General features: G+C 43.2%; 1 protein-coding gene across 1 annotated transcript; it reads right to left on the bottom strand.

Moving 5' to 3' along the window:
• Positions 1–5142: 5142 nt before the first annotated feature.
• lfng (LFNG O-fucosylpeptide 3-beta-N-acetylglucosaminyltransferase) lies at positions 5143–16617 on the bottom strand. The gene is made up of 8 exons (XM_036552679.1): positions 16042–16617; positions 9599–9647; positions 8929–9031; positions 8461–8614; positions 8154–8239; positions 7654–7819; positions 7156–7241; positions 5143–6678 (listed from the first exon to the last, which is right to left on the bottom strand). Exons 1-8 carry the CDS (start codon positions 16492–16494, stop codon positions 6612–6614), a joined length of 1164 nt encoding a protein of 387 aa, XP_036408572.1. The 5' UTR covers positions 16495–16617; the 3' UTR covers positions 5143–6611.
• Positions 16618–19633: the final 3016 nt, after the last annotated feature.

Raw genomic sequence — 19633 nt, 5'->3', positions numbered from 1 at the left:
TTTATTTCATTATTTCTGTAGAAGGTTCTCAAAGATCCTTTTTTGGTCCTTTTTTGTGAACCATGTTCAGATAAACAGAAACACCAGAAAATGTTGAGATAAAAACAACCCTTGAACAGATGAGAGCACTTGCATTTCCTCTGACTGCCACACCCAAAACATCTTAATGACTGAGAGAATCTGAGAAGGAATGCAGGGGGACTGGATAATTATTATAGGAAGATTCATTCATTGTCTGCCAGTTCCCACGACAGTGCCTGCAGTTTATGTGCATATGTAAACACAGACAAATGTTGAGAATGTAATTTAGCTCTTGAAGGAGGTAACCATTAAGATTTAAGTAGGAAATTCTTTAAAAGCTGCTGACTTGCAAGGGTGTTTTCACCTGAGAAGTTAACCCTGACTTTGTGGACAAGGAAGGGGAATTGGAGTCTACAATCTATTGAGTGTCAAACCTAAAGTTAGAGGAAAATGATACAAAAGTCTGTCCAAAGAACCTGTGCATTCCAGTTAGGTATATTGTGGCATCCAACTGGGCATGTGTATATGGTTCAGCAAATTTGTCAGCTTCATAGATCTGAGTAAAGATTACCCCCAGGACATTTTGCATTTATATCCCCTACTTAGTACAAAAAATACTGGAAAAAATAACACATTTTTCTACATTTTAGCAATATAACTGCATTGTGATTGGACTGAGACATTCAGGCCCAAGAAGAAGACTATTTGTCTGCTTCTAAGACAAACATGTTTGCTTTCATATGATACATTTCATGAAAGGAAAAGCGGATCTCGTTTTCAAGCTGAAACCATAATCACAGCCTTAGCTTGTAGTAATGTAGTGGGAAGGAGCAGCATGCCGAAATTCCTCTGATGTTCTGTTGCAAACGGACACTGTTTATATGCTCTTACTTCACTGTAAGCCACAACTCATGAAATAAAGACAGTCTTTGCCATTTAAAGGGATTTCGAACTGTGATGAAATCCAAAACAGGCATGTTGAAAGGATCCATATGCTAACCTTACTATATTTAGCAGTTTAATGAAATGTGCAGACAATTCTGGTTTGCGTACTTGCGCTGACTGGGAGTTAGTGGAATGTTGAATTGTGTTCATTGGCATCACAGAGACGCAATAGTAACAAAAACGTCGTCTAAACGGATGATTCACAAATGCGTTGTGATACAACATGGTAACATTAAGGCCATGGTCATTTTTATCTATAGCTTTATAAATGATTACAGCACAGGAAAACAAACCATGGCAGGATTTAATACACAGTGTCTCTCTTGAAAGTAATAATGATCTTGAACTGCATCAAATCCATCTACATATGAGTTCAAAAAGATGGGCAAGTTATACCTGTACTCATATCAGTATTTAAATGCAACTACTGTTTTCTCTTGATGTGTTTTTTTTATGTATGGCAACACCCACATTGTTCAAACAAAAAAAACATTGCATTAATGAAATGGGTACTTGAAAAGAAGAATGGGATTTCCACACACTTCCTGAATAACACTGAGCAAATGAAACAAACCTTTTTATCAGGAAGAATAAAATCAGACAGCTGGGCCACTTCCTGCCTGCCCAGACCCTTTAATGAGAGGAAATAAGGGTTACAGACCATTACCCCTGTCCTTCATCTACTCGCTAATGTTTTTCACCTGCTTGGTGCATCAAACATGGGATTTCAGTGAGGAGACACCTATTCTAATAACTAGTTGTGTGTGACCCTGACGACTGGTTCTCCACTCAACACAGTCCCTGTAGAGGAAATAGCTGACGGAACTCTGAAGTGAGGAAAATGATTTAGATACAACAAAGCAAAGCTCCTAATGCCAAATCAACATTTTTTTCCTATTAGAAAGTGTTTATTTAAGAGGTCCCAGTGGGGGCTTTTACATACTTGTAGCGGTCTAAATTTTATGTACAACTGTGCTGAACCTCTCAGTCTATGACAGTTCTAATTATCAGGCATGTAATCTGGTGTTCATGCATACTGCTTTTCATTGCCTTTCCATTTATTTATTTATTTTTTTCTGTTTCCTCCATAGCTTCTTCACCCTTTCCCATATCCAGGCTCCCACAGTCACACTGTTAAATAATAAACTCACTTTGTCAGTTTGTAAATTCACTCCCCAGGCCACTGACAGCATATGGTAGTCATGGGTAATGGGTATTTATTTTTCCTAAATCCTTTTTTTTTTCCCCCCCGACAAGCAGCGATTGGTCTTTGACGGAGCAGGACAGAGAGGAAGAACGTTAGCCCTTGGGCCATACCGCTCGGGTTTGCTTTGCATGTTTCCGCAGCCGTTATTGTCATTCAGACTGCAGCAGCCCACTTCCCTCATTTAGAGCCAAAACTGTGCTTCACAAAAAAATCCTCATGGTTATATAAAGGCACACCCACATCTACAAAACTCATTACATTACTGTCATTTAGCATACACTCGTATCCAGAGTGACTTAGATCTACATTTCTTACATATTATCAATTTATACAGCTAAACATTTACTGAGGCAATTGTGGGTTAAGTATGTTGTGTATTGCCCAAGGGTACAACAACATTGGCCCAGTGGGGAATCAAACCAGCAACTTCTGGGTTACAAGCCCTGCTCCTTACCACTATGCTACACTGCCACCCACATTCAGTGACTAGGACTACAGGAAAGAAGAGGAGAACACCCTGTGGATGGAGAAACTGTTATATAAATATCTTTTTGTGCAATCCTCATGATAGATTCTTTCAGATATGGGCATTATATTAAAATGACTGTCTTTATTGATCAATTACCTAGTTCAGAAAAAGTCTCAAGGCAAGTAGCCAGCTTTTTTTTAGTCTAATGAGCATCATTGGACTGGAAAATTAAGAAAATTAAGAACAGCCGCAGAACAAGTGGTGTTAGTGATCAGGTCTGACCAGACTTATTACTCCCTTAGATCTGAATGTTCTGTCAAATGATTGTTTTGCCATACTAAAACTGCATTCCATCTTGAATGTAACCTGCACACTGGTGAAAGGTGGATGATGTAGTTGAGTGAGGAGGAAGTGGACCTCTTCTGGGTGCTGATCACCACCCATGATTGCTTTACATTAATGAGCTGATATTGTGGTTGGCACACAGACACAATGGGATTTTTCTCAGTCCAAACCTCCACGGGTCATTTCATCTTCCACTTTGAAATAGCATGCTTGAGAAGTAACCACTCCCGAAAATTAAGACTTCATTGTATGTGCTGATGAGGCCCCCACCATCTACCCCAGCTGTCTTATACAGAGTGGAGGCATGGATGGATGGATGGTATTATAGTAATTCTCACCCCTTTAATATATATAAAACTGCTTTTAAGTGACCCAGCAGTCTCGTGTATCAAATACATTTATGCAGGATCAAAATAAGTACAGTTCAAGTGAGGGCTTTTGTCCACTGTCATCAGTGCACAACGGGTGTTTTCACAAAGTCCAGTTGTTAAATAACAGACAGCTGTTCTGATCTCTGGCTTACTAAACTGTAGAGTGCCACCATTAACTCAGGAAACAGTGCAATATGGTGTGTGTGTTCAGGAAACCAGAAGCTGTTTGCCCCAACTGCTGTCTGTCTGGACTTTTTTTTTTTTTTTTTTTTTAAATCAATGCTTTGTAGTTTTGTTGATCTATACATCATATGGTTTGCATGTCATATTCACTGACCCAACTATAAAGACACAGCAGCATGCTATGATGATCAGTGTCACGCCCTCCCTGAGCAGGGATGTTGCAAGCCTGTCAGCCTTGGCGGTCTACCTTCCTACAGATACGCCAGGCAATGTCGTTGTCTTAAGGGGTTATCGCTCTATCCCCGAAACCTCTCAGGGCGGCGTGCAGCTAGTACACATTCGGCTTGCTTAAATACAACAGAAAGAAATATAAGACTGACGTTACCTACAGTTTCGGACACGGACGCCAAAGCTTCGCCCTTTCCGTGGCCAGCCCGCACCAGTCGCCCCGCGACGGACAGCCCGGCCTTGGTGTAGCGAAGAGAGAGTAGCGTTCGCTGGTTTTCTTGCGTTTGCGTTGTTCAGTTTTAATATCTAAAAGGTCCCAGTTCACTTCTGTTGCGCTATGCTTGTTAGCGTTCTTCGGTTGGTCGCCTTCCCAGGACTTAACACACAGAAAAGGAAATCGCGCAAAAACGTTGCGGCAGAGTGGTCGGTCATAAGTTGCGGTAGGGTATTCAGTTTTCCCGCGGGAGGCCAGCTTCAGCAGTCCACAGTGGCAGCCACACCGGTGCATGTGCAACCCCACCGGAAATAGCCTCATTCCACGTATCGCCCCGGGTGATAGGGTCAAACCACTCATTAATTAAGCAACGCCAACCCTCTTTTCACATTGTACCAAGCAAGCCGAAGTGTTTTAGGGACCCACTAATACTAACAATGAAATTTACTCAAATAAATCTGACAAAACGGGTAATCAATAATAATAACAGGCTCATCTGGGGACTAATAAGATCTCCTGGCACTCTCGAGGGTCATTTTAGATCTCACAGGAAATGGCCTGTCCGTAACAATCAGTGAACCTGCACAGATTATGTACAAATTTAATTTAAAAAGAGAGAAAAATTATCAAGATCATTGCATGTGTCAGGTCAGCCCGTTGTCAGCCTGGCCTGCATGTCATCAAAGCATTCTTCAGAGGTTTCACTTTAGTCATTTGTAGTTACATCTCAGTCACTATGTTTTTTATATATATAATTATTCTATTGTCTTAAAGAATATATGCTACAGCTTCTTATGTGACACCTGAGGTGCTGTGCTACTTAATGTTAAGATTTTCTGAAGTAAGGAAATGGATGAATGAGTGGGATGTTAACTATACCGACAATGTCAAGTAGACATCAGTGATATGGACATAGTCCAGATCCAGAAGGCTGGATGGTTGAATCTGGGTAGAGCAAATGTTAATGCACTCTTGAGTAAGGTGCTCTGTCCTGAACAGCATCCGTTAATATCGAAACATACAAATGGATAGTTATCTTCAATAAATATGATGTGAAAGAGACATATCAAAGAAGAGCATGGAGCTTTTTGAAAAAAGGACAAGGATTCCATAATAAAGACATCAGGTTTTATAATCCCTGAGAAGCATTCTGGTTAATTCATACATTTAAATTCAATAATCCAGATACTGGAGTTATAAATTACAAAGGAAAATGCAATTACAAGCAGTAAACATTCATTTTAAATTCATCAGAAGCATTTCTGATCCACAGAAAACAATAATGCACATGATATCAACATATTTACATAAACACAGTCATTTGGAACAGAGGGCACAGTACATAAATACTGCATCAAATAAAAGATTTACAAACACACCCACTGTGGGTCATTTTCACAGAGACAAAACCTCTGATTCAAAAGTCTGATGCTGCTCTTGTTAAGCCCTGGATTAGTAGAACAGATGCAAGATTTCACAGTAATGGATACAAAATGACAGAAATGGCTAACATCCTTTGCAAAGGACCAGAAAGAGACCATTATCTCATCATATTAGTTGGTATAGATATAAACAGCTAATCTGAGAATTCATTTTTTTTTTCACAATTTGTTGTGATATTTCATAATGTGTCAGGGAGCTTCACAAGAGCAAGCAACAGTTTATTCAAAGGAAGCTGTGCAATTATTTAATATATCTTTAAGTAATGCACAAGATGAGTAAGATAAAAATGTCTAATATATAAATTTTGCCAGGATTGTTAAATGCAATGGAATGGAATTAAATATATTAAATTCTGGAGGTGTTCATTTTTTGGGGTTAAGTCTTACTTTAGTTTTAGCTCAAACATAACAAGCCTCAAACCTGTGAATTCATTAACTAAAAACCACAGAGGGGAAAGTGCTTTGTTGTGACATACCTTAGATACACAAAATCTAAGCATACATCAATAACTGCCCACTGCCAGCTTAAACCATATTCACCCTAATACTTATGTTTCAGAGAAAAAAAACACTTCACGTCACTGATTTTGTCCGGAGTCTACAGAGATGTCAAAAAAAAAAAACCTACCCAGGAAAAGTCCAATATTTTTTCTCCAGACCCTCTAATGTAGGTTTTTTAAAACTGCCAAAGAGGCATAAGAAATATTTCTAAATGACTTTCAGGATGCAGATTAGAAAAAGGAAAGCAGTGAGCAAGCGCTCGGACTGAAAATTAAAAATTAGCGCATAAAAGCTGGCATAAAAGGCATAGGTATACGCACATACATTCTGTGAGAATTGCAAATACATGGCAAACAAAATTTACAATATGTGAGGCACACGCAAAGCCTGTGCAGGGCTAATGCTGACAGCGCCTTTCTGCCGAGCGCACCGTGCCCATCACCCCCCCCTTACCCCCCCCGTCTCTGGGCTGGAGGCGTTGGTGTAGGCACCAACAGGGGAAGGAAATGTCTGTATATCGAAATGCGGGCCGCACAGCAGCCTAAATAAAACGATGCAGGGTCGCGTGCCGACTGCGACCGAAACGCAGCGGCCATCGCGGCCCCATACCACACGGGTCCCACAGGCCTTTCAGATACCGAGGCCGGATGCGGGACGAGGATTCCACCGAGGGAGGCCGTCGCCACTAATAGGCAACCTTAAAGGGGCACCAGGGGGTGTCTGGGTACAATAAACAGTGCACAGACTTGAACCTGGAGAGAGAGAGAGAGAGAGACCAAGAGAGAGAGAAAGGGGGAAGTTAGCTTGACAATGAAGGGAAAGAGCCAACTGTGTCTGCTGCTCACAAAATGCATAAACACATGTACACTTAATGAGCTGTCCCCAGAACGGAAATGTGGGCATTGAAACCTATGTGGTGTGCTTATTTTATCTTAAGTAATTTATCAGGGCTAAGAGGGGCCTGAGCTGTTTTGCAAGAGGAACTCCTCGCCACGCTAGTCTGGAGGACACAGTGTACTCTACAGTCTAGACCAGCACAGAGAGAACACAGACACTAGGCAGGGAAGAGATGGAGACAAGATTAGCCATGATGTAAAAAGGGCAACTCTAGCCTCACTTTCAAAGATCAGTTTTGGGTCCAGTCAGCTCTTAAGGCCTTCTTTTGCTGGCAATCACCTTGAACCTCACTATTGATAACAGGGGTGCAACATGGCCGCCCCCACCCTTACCTTGATGGGTCCTCCTCCACTGTAAAAGCCCCCTTCATGTTAATGATATTCCTCTTGTTCTCAAACATTCCATAACTCAGTGTAACCTGAAAAGAACAGGACAGCACAAGAATGAACTCATTGTTCTGCTGACTAACAACACCCATTACAGCTGAGCTTTAAAAAAAAGTTCCAGACACCAGACACCTAAACCTGTTCTGTGAAAGTAAACAGCCTATACTCTAATTATACCATTAATTATTTTCAATAATAATTTCAATGCCAAATACAAAAATAGAAATCGATCTAGAGTATTCTGAGAAAAAAGTCTGTAAGAACTTAAAAAAAATTAACTCCAGGAATGGCCTTCATATGGAGGTACTAAGCGCACATTAGCTGAATGGCCATTTCAAGACTGTTTAATAAACTCTCCACATGTCTAACCAGATGCTTTTCCTTAGGTTTTATTTCGTTATTGCCACCTTATGAGCCCAATCTGCTGGACGTGGACATTCTCACCTGTTTGTGCAGCTCAGACTTGGGCACCTGCTGCAGGTTCTCAAGGTGGGAGTGGAACAGGTTACTGCGGATCAAATGGACCCCCAGGACCGATTCGATGATGTAGCCAATGGTGCAGTCATCTGGTAAGCGTATTTTCTCAGCCGTGTTCATGAAGTGACCACCACTGCATGGGACAAGAGGACAGTGAAACCGGTCAGAGAGCGGCCATTTGTGATGGCAACAATGTTCAAAGAAACCTGGATCTGCTATATAAGTAAATAAAACCCAGGGGAAGTGTTGGCTTGCACATGTGAAATCATATAACTTTGCCTTATAAGAACTATTGACTTAGTATGTTTATGGCACCTACAATTAAACTCTTTCCCTGGGCTTCTTTCACAAATACCTATTGAATCTTTCCAGGAAACAAAATTTCTATTGTAAATTATATATGCACATGAAATGATAGTTATAGTGTCCAAGTGACCTTCTATGTGAGGTTTTGTGTTCTCTCTCACCTTGCCCAGGGGCTCATCTTCAGGGCCAGTCCCCGGCTCACACAGAAACCTGCACCTCCCGTAGCAAACCAGAAATTCACCGGCCTCTGAAACAATGCAAGATAAAGACAAGTCAGCATTTATGGATGTTGGCTGTGTCCCCCCATTCCCCCCGTAATGCTTAAAGTATAGGATTGATGCTGCTGTGTAATTATCAGCAGCAGGCTTAAGGGGCAGCAAACCCTGCAATTGCCCCAGCCCCAGCTCCAGCTTCTGGTACCACCACTGGTAAAGTCCCCTCCAACAGCAGTGAGCTTCTTCCACCTACCATCTTGTTGTCCCCGAGTCTCTCTGTGGCCTCGATGGGCCGGTCCAGGCTGGGCTTGCCGATGTAGATGTCCTGGGTGTGTGGGTAGTGGGACAGCAGCTTCACCAGGGTGCGGACGTTGACATAGTTGTCGTCGTCCACATGGCAGAACCATCTGAGCAGTAAGAAGTCACACAGTCAATCCAAAACTGCCTTTCCAAGACACACGCTACTGCTCTGCCTTTCAAAAACACACTAAGCTATGTACAGGCTATGTAAATCATCAGAATAATCGATAGTGATAGAGTGAAATCACAGTTCATAAAGGAAGACTTAGTAATATATGCCTTTCTCTACTTCTATTATACTATCAGGGCAAAAAGCTTTCAGTGCACAGATGAGTACATTAGCTTCATCATCCATCAGCTTTAAGTTAAACAGTAATGATCCTCACTGGGGTTTTGTCGGAGTGTGCAGTGACAAGCTTACTTTTTTCCGGACTCAATGAACTTGTCATACTCCACTGCCATCTTGCAGGACAGGGCTTGCCGGCTGTGTGCTGCCGAACAGTTTGTGTTGATGGCATGACTCCCTGTTTTCAAAGAGGAGAGAAAAGGATTTCTGAGTAAGCACATAGCGCATCAATCATCAGCACCGTTCCTCTGTCCGGCTTTGCCTTTTTGCCATCTGCCACCTGCTATGCGGCTGCCCTGAACACGTATGTGCCATACGCTTAAAGGGGTGATTTGCATTGTGACTACAAAGTCCTACTACAGACTTGAGAGTGCTGAGGCATCTGAGAAAGAGACTTGAAAAGAGTCCCCAAGTTCCCACCCCTTTCGGGAGGGCAGAAGGCTGGATTCCTTCAACTTAAGTGACAGACTGGAACATCAGTGAAAACCCTGTGATTAGGTTCACATCTCATCTTTAATACTTCACTGCTTTGCATCAACCAATAACAGCTAGATATACTTCCTTGTGGCATGCAGTTAAAACTTCCTGCGCAATACCACCAAAGGCAACCTACAGATTTATACAGACAGACAGTTTTGTGAACCTCCCCACCCCCAGGTGACCTTTGCATCCTGATGTGTGAAAATTTAGTGTAAATTTTGTTGGCGGTAAAACAAAAAAAGCCTGTTTAAAGACTCCAACTCACCAATTTTCTTCTTCAGATCCTCATCGTCCCCATCGGTAAAGATGTAGGTCTGGAAGACACAAGCAAAAAGGAGCAGGTTAGATTTCTACTCATCTGATCCCCCTTAAAGACAGATGACATTACTGTCATGAACCAAAGTCTGCTTCAGACTGTAAATGATCATGCAAACAAATACATTCCATCAGGATGAGATATTTGCCCAAAGTAGCCCTCTTATGCTGAACTACTGTGCTCATGCCTTCTCCATCAACATCCTTTTACTCCCCAAAGTTAACCAAGTGAAACAGGCAGTAAAGACGCTTTTTTTTCCCATAGAATAAAAGCCCCTTGTGCTAGGTTCCGCCCTCTCCATGGCAACCATGCTGGTGCCCCACAGCAACACAGCCTCCGCACAAGAAAGTGGGGAACAGATCCTCCACCCCTACCCCTGCCTCCACCCTGACCCCCACCCCTGAACCCACTTTCCATTTCACACAAGCGATAGGGGGGGTAATAAAGGAACTCCAAGAACACTTTTAGCGGGCCCCTGAGAAGCGTCTCCATCTCCTTTTCTCTGTACATTTTCAATTGTGTGCAATGCAGGCCATACAGAGGAAAAAGTCGGAATAATTCATTTTACGGCAAAAAGAAAAAAAAACACCAAAAGCAGTAGGCGTTTGCCTTTGTTAACATTGGGGGGGGAAACACTGGAATTAAATGAACAAACTGGCTGCCCCATACTTAAAAGAGCAGGTTGTGATAAAGAGCTCTTTTGTGACAGATAAGTCAGAGCAGGTGCAAGGCGTTATTCAGCATTAGCAGCGGCGCTCAATCCCGCCCCCATCCCCAAACACCACAGACAGGCTGATTAAAAGGAACCTTGACCCTGTCTCCTGTCGTTCATTTGCTTATATATATATATTGTTTTCCCCTCAGGTGAAACAGCACCTGCTGCGTGTGGCCTTATCTGAGCCACGCGTCAGAACATGCCAAGTTATAGCATCCAGGGTGGACCTGATAACTGCTTAACCCCCCCCAGTGCTTTCCTGAGCAGCACTGTGTGTGCGTGTGTGTGTGCATGTGTGCGTGTGTGCGTGCGTGCGTGTTGAAAAACCCACTACCTTATACTCTCCCAATCCCCCAACCCATTCTCTCAATACTGAGTTGTATGGTTACATACACATATACTCAAGATTTGTATCTATAGGCAGTTGGTTAAGACGAAGCCACAGGCAAACTCGCACACCTTACTACATTTCATAGTTTACCTGCCACAGCTGCCGAGCCCACGTGTGTGACAGATCTGCAGAGCAAACTCTCAGCAGATGTTGTGCGGTGGAGTGGGCCGAGGCCTTTGTTTGCTTAAGGGAGGGCAGCGGTTTCGCCGGTCAAAAGACACGAGACGGCAGTGTTTGCTTAAATTTCCGCTGAAAGGAAGGCCTAATCATCCTGGCAGCTGCCAGAACAGGCGAGGTTAGTGACAGAGAGAAGGGGGGGGGGGGCTCAGTTCTGATTACTAAATCTGAACTCTGTGTGTGGTAATTCACAACCCCTCCACCCCACCCCAGCCCCCCCTACACCCACCCACCCTCTCCAGCAGAACAATGGGGTGTGTTTTCAAGCTGGGTAAAATGTCCAGTGGGTAAATTGTGAATATGTTTGCGCTCATTAGCATACAGCTGCAGCAGTTAACTAAAGAGAAGCCTTTGGGTGAATGCTTTGTTCTTACCCTCCTTTTGTATGGTCCTAAAATATCCCTGCAGTGAACCGGGGTTTCTGCTGCTAAGCTACATACTGCCAGCATTTTGGTCAGATGAAGGGTGAATTGTGTTCTGAACACATGTACGTTTGATGCACACATGCTGAGCCAATTTTGCAGGCAGACATCAGGTTTGGATCACCTGTATTACATTTCGCAATCAAGACCTTAAATACTAAGTAAAACTGACCATATTCAGTTCTGTGGTTTTGTGGGTGCAGACTTTCAATAGGCTGTCCCAGAAGGAGATTTAAGAACAAGGGGTGCTGCTGGTATTCTCCCTGCTACACCCCCCCCCCCCACCCTTCCAGTCCACTTCACAAGCAAGGAGCCTGGCAGGCAGTCTCTCTGTCTCCCCGGGAAGGAAGGACACAGCCCACAGAGAGTCACGATGCCCCCCCCCCCCTTCCTCTGCAGCACCCCCTGCCCTCCACCAACAACTGGCTACCCCCCGCTTTCCTGTCTCCTAGCCAGGAAATTCGATCGTGCCATTTTGTACAAAAAAAAAAAACTTGATTCACTCCAACCTTTTTTGTTCTTTACAGTAAATGATACTGTGTTCAACTGGAGGACAGAGCATGGTGATTTTACAATGTAATGCCTCAGAGAGAAGTGTGCTCCAGGCTATGCAGAGCTACAGCCAGAAGGAGGTTTCCTCTCTCTGAGTGTGTGTGTGTGTGTGTGTGTGTCTGTGTGTGTGTGTGTGTGTGTGTGGAGCTACCCTCTGCACACATAGCAGCGATGTTGCCAGTCCCGATTCATATTTCACTCCATCACGTCCTTCGCCCCAGCTGTGCGCCCCTCTCCGGGTCTGTGACTCGGGCCATTGTACAGCTGCGGCCAATTCAACTGACTCGTGAATAGCGGCGGCCACCTCACACCATCAGCGATACAGGCTCTCGTTGTGGAAGTGCTGATTAACGTGATCTTAATTACAGACTGCATGGATACCACACTCCTGCCATCTTACCGCTAGCTGCCTAAGAGGTCTCAGATTCAATTAAAGCACACATGAACAGTGTACTGAATAGTCTGATAGTCAATATTCATCCTTGCACTATTCTCAAAAATAGTCCATTCTTTACTGCAGTATAATAGATGCTCTCCAATGCACTTCTGTTCAATGCACTTTTTTGCGCTGTAGGGTGACAATTTGACTGGGGAACTCTTGTGTTTGTGTGTATGTGTGTAAAATTGCACCCTCATGAGGGTTTGCGCTGTACCCTGACTGTCGCCTCATTGTTGCCATCCTCTTTCACAGGGGGGGAAGTTGCATTGTTCCAGGGGGGAAATTTTAAGAAACACCGGAAGCTACGAGCGGGAACAGAACAATCCCCCCACTAAAATAACAGACAATACGTTTCTCAGAATACTACGACGGGGCAACAATTCACCTTTATAACAGCAATGATACCATCAGTAACACCCCTAATCTTTACTAATAAAATCATTAGGCCGTTACAGAGAACTCCCGTAACTCCCATCCCGTATGATTGTTTGAAATCCACACGGCTAATAAGCTTGTCCAGCGTCTCAGTTCATCAGCGAAGCGCTGCCTTTGATCGTTTCTCGTACAACGTGCAGAATACAGCTTCAGTGTGCGTGCAGTACGTTGAGCGTTCCTCTGCCGCGCTCTCAGGCGAATCTGTGACGAAGGACATGCCTTGGGCCACTGAGTAAGAATGTCTTTGAGAGGGAATCCATGAATGCTCTCATGTACCCAGATGTTGAAAAACAGAACTGACATTTGAAGAACTTTCTAGATGGGGAAAAAAATGATTTAATTTCCATTGAAAAAGTAAAGAGCAAGGAGCTGTTCAACATGCTGCCTTCAGAGAAAGTCACTGTTCAAGCAAATCGTGGCAAACCGTTGCCTCATACGTAAACAGTTCACCAACAATGATGTGGACTGTGCAGAGGAGAAAAAAGTAACTATAATGGTGTGAAAAAGGACTACATTTAATGCCCAGATGCACCAGACCCATTTGTGTCAACAGTTCCCCAGTGCTCTCCATCTTTCCATGTCAACTGAGACTGATAAAGGGATAAACAATGAAGGAAAGTACATGCGATGTACTACCAACGGTGGTATCAAACCGAAACCACAACTAGGTGGGCTTACACTTCACAACAGATTATCACATGAAGCTATTTACAGAAGCCTGGCTCTGGAACCAACACTGAAACGCACCCCTTTTTGTGTTTGCTGTTTCAGTCCCACCCTCTACTCCCTGCACGATAGTTACCATAAAACAAAGATAAAAATGTTTGGGGTGGGGGGGCTTTTGTCAATATTTGCACAGTGCCTACCGTTGGCCCAGTTCTGGCATGAGGCCACGGTCATAAAAAGCCATTGAAAGCAAAGGCTACAATCTCAACGGTACACACTGATAAAGAATGGATTGCGAACACAAACCAGGGTGCATTTAAAGTTTGCTGAAGGTTCTCTGACAGATAGGAATCCATGTACAACCTCAGAGTGGATGTCTAGTTGTAATGTATATGCTGAGAATGCAAGGATTCATATGGCAAGCTTTAAAAGTCTTTTGTTCTTCATCTCCAGACCACCTGGCACCCATCCCCCTGGAACTCCCATTTGTATTCTAGGCCCGACGTTTCTTTTATGTCTGCAATAACCCCCACCAGCTGCCGGGGCACCCCCCCTCCCTCCCCCAATTCATTCTTCATGCAATTGTGTAACTTGCATTACCATCTACAGTGAACAAATTCAATGGTCAATGTAAACTACTAGTGCTTAATGGCATTCAAGTCAACGTTAAGCTTTTTACAAGAAGGTGTGTGTGCACTGGGATTAGAGAACATATGATGAAATGGAGGTGCTTTAAGTGGTGGGAGGATTCTTTTTTGTCAGATCGACAGATGTGCATTGTTTCCATGCCCATCTGTGGACTAACCCTGCAGGGACTAACCCACAGCATTTAAATTCAGCTAAATGGGAAAAACCCAAGACCTGGCTTAAGTGTTATCACCAGTGACTAACGCCGAACTGCCCACTTTTCACTCTCACAGCTGCAGGGTAGGAAGCAGCCACCAGCAGACACTGCACAACCGCAATTACATGGCCACTCATTCCAGGATACATACTCCTTAGGAGAGCTTCAGTGATGCACCCAGTCACAACTCTCATAATTACAATAAAATGACATTTTAATAACGATGACGATGAAGTCTTTCTAAAAGAACATGGACCCACAGACTTTCATGGTGTTGGCATCTGTATGCTGCCTGGATTCTGAGAAATTAATAATATAACTGACCTCAATGGGTCAAATAATGCATGCTTGAGATGAGATGCTCATTAAAATCAATGTGTAAAATCATGTTAAGGGTTTCTTATAATTTTGAATTCATGGAGTGATTTCATTTATGACTTGGAATATAAAATGTCTGTTTCTTACAGTGGTGCTCTCACACTCAGAAATTCGGCACGCTGCTCGTGGTGAAAACTCTCCTATAGTTTCTGTTTAATTGTCACCACTATCCCCTTCAATGAAGCCCCCAATTTTCCCATCGCTTGGAAGCTTGACCCAGATGGGACTGACCCCCTCTTCTCCACAAACAACACAAAAAGACCCCGCATCTTCGGCTCCTACGTTCCCATGGTGAGGCAAAGACGTGGGGGCCATGAAAGCTCCCCCCCAACCCCCACCGAATGAACCTTTGTTAGCCCCAGCACGGGGACAGTGCTGCCGTCCCCGTTGTAGGACCCCAGCACTGAGATATTCAAATAAACGTCCCGAACAAAAAGGAGAAGGAGGTGAGGGGCGACGAGGGGGGAAGACCCACCCTCACGTCCTCGCGCTCTCAAGAGATGTCACTCGAGGTAGACAACAGTCTGAAGGGGAGAGAGAACGAGCACAGCAGATGGGGACTGAAAGTGTCACAATACATCTCTTTTGGAGCAGTGTATCACATGCTGGGACTCAGTATTCCCACATCCTGTCTGTCCCTGATGAACAAAAACAGATCAACCAAGACCACAAAATGGGCTTTCTGCTAGAACACAAGAAAGTGTAATTTCGTGTTCACTACGTAAAGCAGCATCTTCTACTATCAGTTACACCACGGTGATCATGTTTAGATCTATATATTTAGATATATAGATATAAAATTCTATACAGCATAGTTAACATGCTTTGTGAAGTTACAAAAAACCGAGGAAAATGAATCGAACTGAGCATGGTACACCTCCATGAGAACTTGTAGAGCGGCGCTGCGATCACACCAATCACTTGAGAAATGACACGCTTTGAAAGGAATGGTTGCTATTATCGTGTAACCTAATTAATGTGGTTCACAAAATGTGTATCGAGTTGTGATACGATTGCCACTGCTACGCTATGCGAGACCCACTATGCCATAAAACACGACAGGTTATGATGCGGTTTGGTGGTTTGCTAGCGATGTGTATCAAGGGTCATTACTCATGAACATGCGTAAAACAAGTGGCACTCGTTACTAGTTAAACTCGTAGTTGACACAATACGAACGTCAGAGTAGAGAAATTCTAAACAAAAAATGATAATAAATATGCTCGCCAAGTCGCCCTGAAATCGCCTATGAACAGCATGTTGTCACATGTAAAGTATTAAAAAAACTATTAAAAATACGAGAAAAGCAAAAGCAACAGCTTATTCTGTTAAACCCATTGGGGTGAAACTAAGTCCATTTCACCTCCGCTTACCTGTTGCATGTTTCTTGAGATCCAGGTGTCAAGAAGAAGATTCAGTCTGGACTGATGGAACTTCTTTGTGGTCTTAACTGCGATAAAGATATCACTGGGGTTGATGTCCTCAGCGGGGGGCGCCTCAGTCGCCCACTCAGCTTGCGACGCGGGCCTGTCCACCTCTCTCCTGTCCCGGGTTAATTTAGAGAAATAGGCGGAGAATCCTCTCTTGTTCGCCGGCTGCGAGCTGTCCTGAGACTGGCTCCCTGACGGACCTTGATCTGGCCGAGCGCCGGTGTTTGCTCCCATACTGTCCAGGCTTTGCAGGGAGCGCATCCCGACCTCTCTCCCTGCCGGCGTCTCAGCCACCTGGATTCTTTGGTGCTGCGCTGCAACCAATAGTACCACAAGGCAGGTAAAGGTAGCTGCCGCTATAGAAATAGCCAATTTCTTCCCGCAGCTTTTCAACATTTTTATATGAACATTAATGTACAGATTCAAAATTGCATAGATCTATTCGACAGTCATTTCACGGGATTCACAGTTTCCTTCTTGGAAGCTCCGCTGACTAACTACCCCTGAAGCTGCCCGTTCTCTGAGTGTACCATGTACCATTTGCATAGCGCTGCTGGAGAGCTTTTATAAACTTGCTCGAACAAAGGCCACGCCACATGGGCGGTGCGAGAAAGCTTTGTAAACTGCAGGAACGCCGCGCGAAACGGGCTTCCCAGGCGTGGTCTCTTAGAAACGCCCATAAGGACTAACGCAAGCAAACCGCAGTTCACGCGTGGAAGGGCAGATTTAGTTTGCCTTCTGCATAAGACAACCTACTTTTTACTTAAAACTCAATCATTTCATACAATGCATTATACAGTAATTGTATAGCAATTGTTTTTTTTTTTTATAACTTTTATAACTGAAAGTTCAGCAAAGTTACACAACAAAAACCCCTTCACAAAGTAGGCTACTTCAAAATGGAGTACAACTATATGAACTTATCTTTAATATGGTATACATGGAACTGTCTTTTGTTTTTTGGTTTTTGTGAATTCCCAAATGCTTGTTCCTGCATTCCTTTGAAAAGATTAAGTGTCTTCTTGTAGTGGGAAGGAAGAAGGAGCATAAAGGCACTTTGCCAACGTCTAGGGAGTGCTATACATCTGGACAGTCTTTTTTTTTTTCAGTTACGCCAGTTATACTCACACTTATTACATTGTGAGCATTAAACCTCTGGAGATGGATTGTCTCTGGCCATAAATTATAGGGCTCAGAACTTTCCTAAATTTCACTTTCAGCAGAAAAATCAGTGGGAGGCTGTGGTAACAATAAAAGTAATAAGAAATTTTGTTATGGATTGAAAAGAATTTTTTTGAAAAAGATCAGATCTGTACCCTTGTTTTATTAGCAAACACTGTCAGGTAGGTGGCAGCAATGTCAGGTAAGAGCAGAGACCGTACTCTAAGAAAACAATAAGGTAGCTGGATATGTTGATACTGTAGTTCAAATACAAAAATTTTCTTTAGGTGACAGTGGAAAAACAGATTCATTCAGGTCTAGAAGATGTGTGATTCATTCTGTTCTGTGTATTTCAATTTCCATCAGCGATGGTTTGTTTCAGATTAGTTTGACTGGGTGAAATGTGTTGATTATCACTCAATAAATCACATTTTGCTCTTTCCCCATACGAGGGAATGGGGCAATGTTGTGCAGTTGCATGGACAAGACAAATTAAACGTGAAAGGTAAAGTGTAGAATCAAAATCTGTACATTTTTTGTGCATCACAGTTCAATCAGGTTTATAGCTGTAGTCATGTTTTGATGACACCAGACAACATGACACAGACAATGCATGAATATGAACAAATGGAAATTTGTCATCTGCCCTGTGAGTTTGGCTCTTGTGTGAATTTCTCTGGACTGCTTGCACTCTCTTTTGTCTCCTTATTATTGAAATTCCTGCCCTTCCAGAGTGGAGCCCTTCTGGTGGAGGGTATTTGACCCCAGGCGCCTGCTGGAGGGCTCCCTGCAGACAGCCATGCTGCTGGCACTGAGACGTCTGGGAGACCTGCTCCGCCTCCCCCTCTGCCCCGCTCATTGAACCAAGCCAAACTCCATATGTGCAGTCCGGCGTCACAAAGTTATCCCTGCCATAATTGGCTTAGCGTCGGCGCAATGGTTGCATTATGTGTCCATACCAGCATCACGTAGCTCAAGCAATTTAGGGACAGGTCTGTGAGCTGGTCCACAAATAGGTTTCTAAATTAAAAGGGTACAGCTTGTATTGCAATTGGACAGACATCCAACCAAGATGGGGAGGTGCAAGGAAAAAGGTACATGTCATCAATGGGAGCAGTGTGGAAAACACAATTTGCCATAACTGAATGCAACTTTACTCACTTTTCTGTGCAGCTAAAATGTGCTTTTGGTATGGAGATAATGATGCACAGGAAAACTTGTAATAACATTTCTTTGTAGTGAAGTCTTCTCCAGAGTCAGAAAGATGGTGACCTCTTCAGACATACTGATTAGAACAACATCGAGAGGCAGAATTAAACCAGGATATTGTCTAGAAGTAGAACACATTTAAAGTATGATGGCAATGCATTTGCCAGTGAAGACTTTGTCTAAAATCTCCAAATTTGTCTCAGATCTCCAAATCTCCATTAGTGTGTATTTTTTTTAAATATGACTATTACATATAATTCTTCAAGGATTTTGAGTAGTGATGAAAAAGCCAACCAGACACAAAATATTCAGAACCACTACTCATTCTGCTTAAATTATTTTTTTTCCAAAAATTCAAAATTTTGACTTGGTAAGTTTTTTTTTTTTTTGTTTGTTTATTTGTTTGTTTCATTTTTTATTTCTGTAATGTGCTAAATACATGGTTATTTGTCATCAGTTAAGAATACTAGATCTTCAGTTGAAAAATACATAACCTGGGAACCTTTAGAGTATCTGCAGAAAGTTTGTTTAAAGCTATAAGATGTAAGTCTACCAGCAGCTGAAGTCAAATTAAGCTTTTGGAACATCTCATGAAAAGAATGAAAGAAACAGATATGAAGGACCAGGACAAATGAATCATCCCCTGGCCCACATTCTTCAGGGACCAACAGACCCATTTTTTAATTTTTCCTGCCATTTTTTATGTATAGCCTCCCAGAGGCTTCACATGTCTCTTAACACCCTGATATAAGGGACGTTGTTTAAATGGGATAAAGGGCTTAAAGTGCTGGAGGTTTCGTTTACTGCAAGCTCATGCCCTCCTCCTCCCCTCTTCACCCCGACAAGAACAAAAGGAATCCCTGCCAGCCCCCATTTAATCCCTTCTCCGATTCTCCCATCTCTAAGAAGTTACCGCTGAATTCCACCAAAATGAAATCCCCTGAATGGGAGCAAACCACTTCCCCCACAAGAATGTGTCCAGACCTCCCTAATAAACACAACAACACTTGATTCCATTTGGCCTTGTCAGCATCGCTTGGAGATCTAACAGTGTCTGTGGGGCCTCTGATGAATGGACCTGATTAGAGGAGCGTTATTTATAGTCTTGTTTTAATGTGTTAATGCACAACTGCAGAGGTACTGTCTTATGTCTGTTCTGAAGCCA

The sequence above is a fragment of the Megalops cyprinoides genome, chromosome 19, assembly GCF_013368585.1.
Source record: "Megalops cyprinoides isolate fMegCyp1 chromosome 19, fMegCyp1.pri, whole genome shotgun sequence".
NCBI classification, from domain to species: domain Eukaryota; kingdom Metazoa; phylum Chordata; class Actinopteri; order Elopiformes; family Megalopidae; genus Megalops; species Megalops cyprinoides.
The sequence above is the reverse complement of the archived record's forward strand: the minus strand, read 5'-3'. Positions and strand labels throughout refer to the sequence as shown.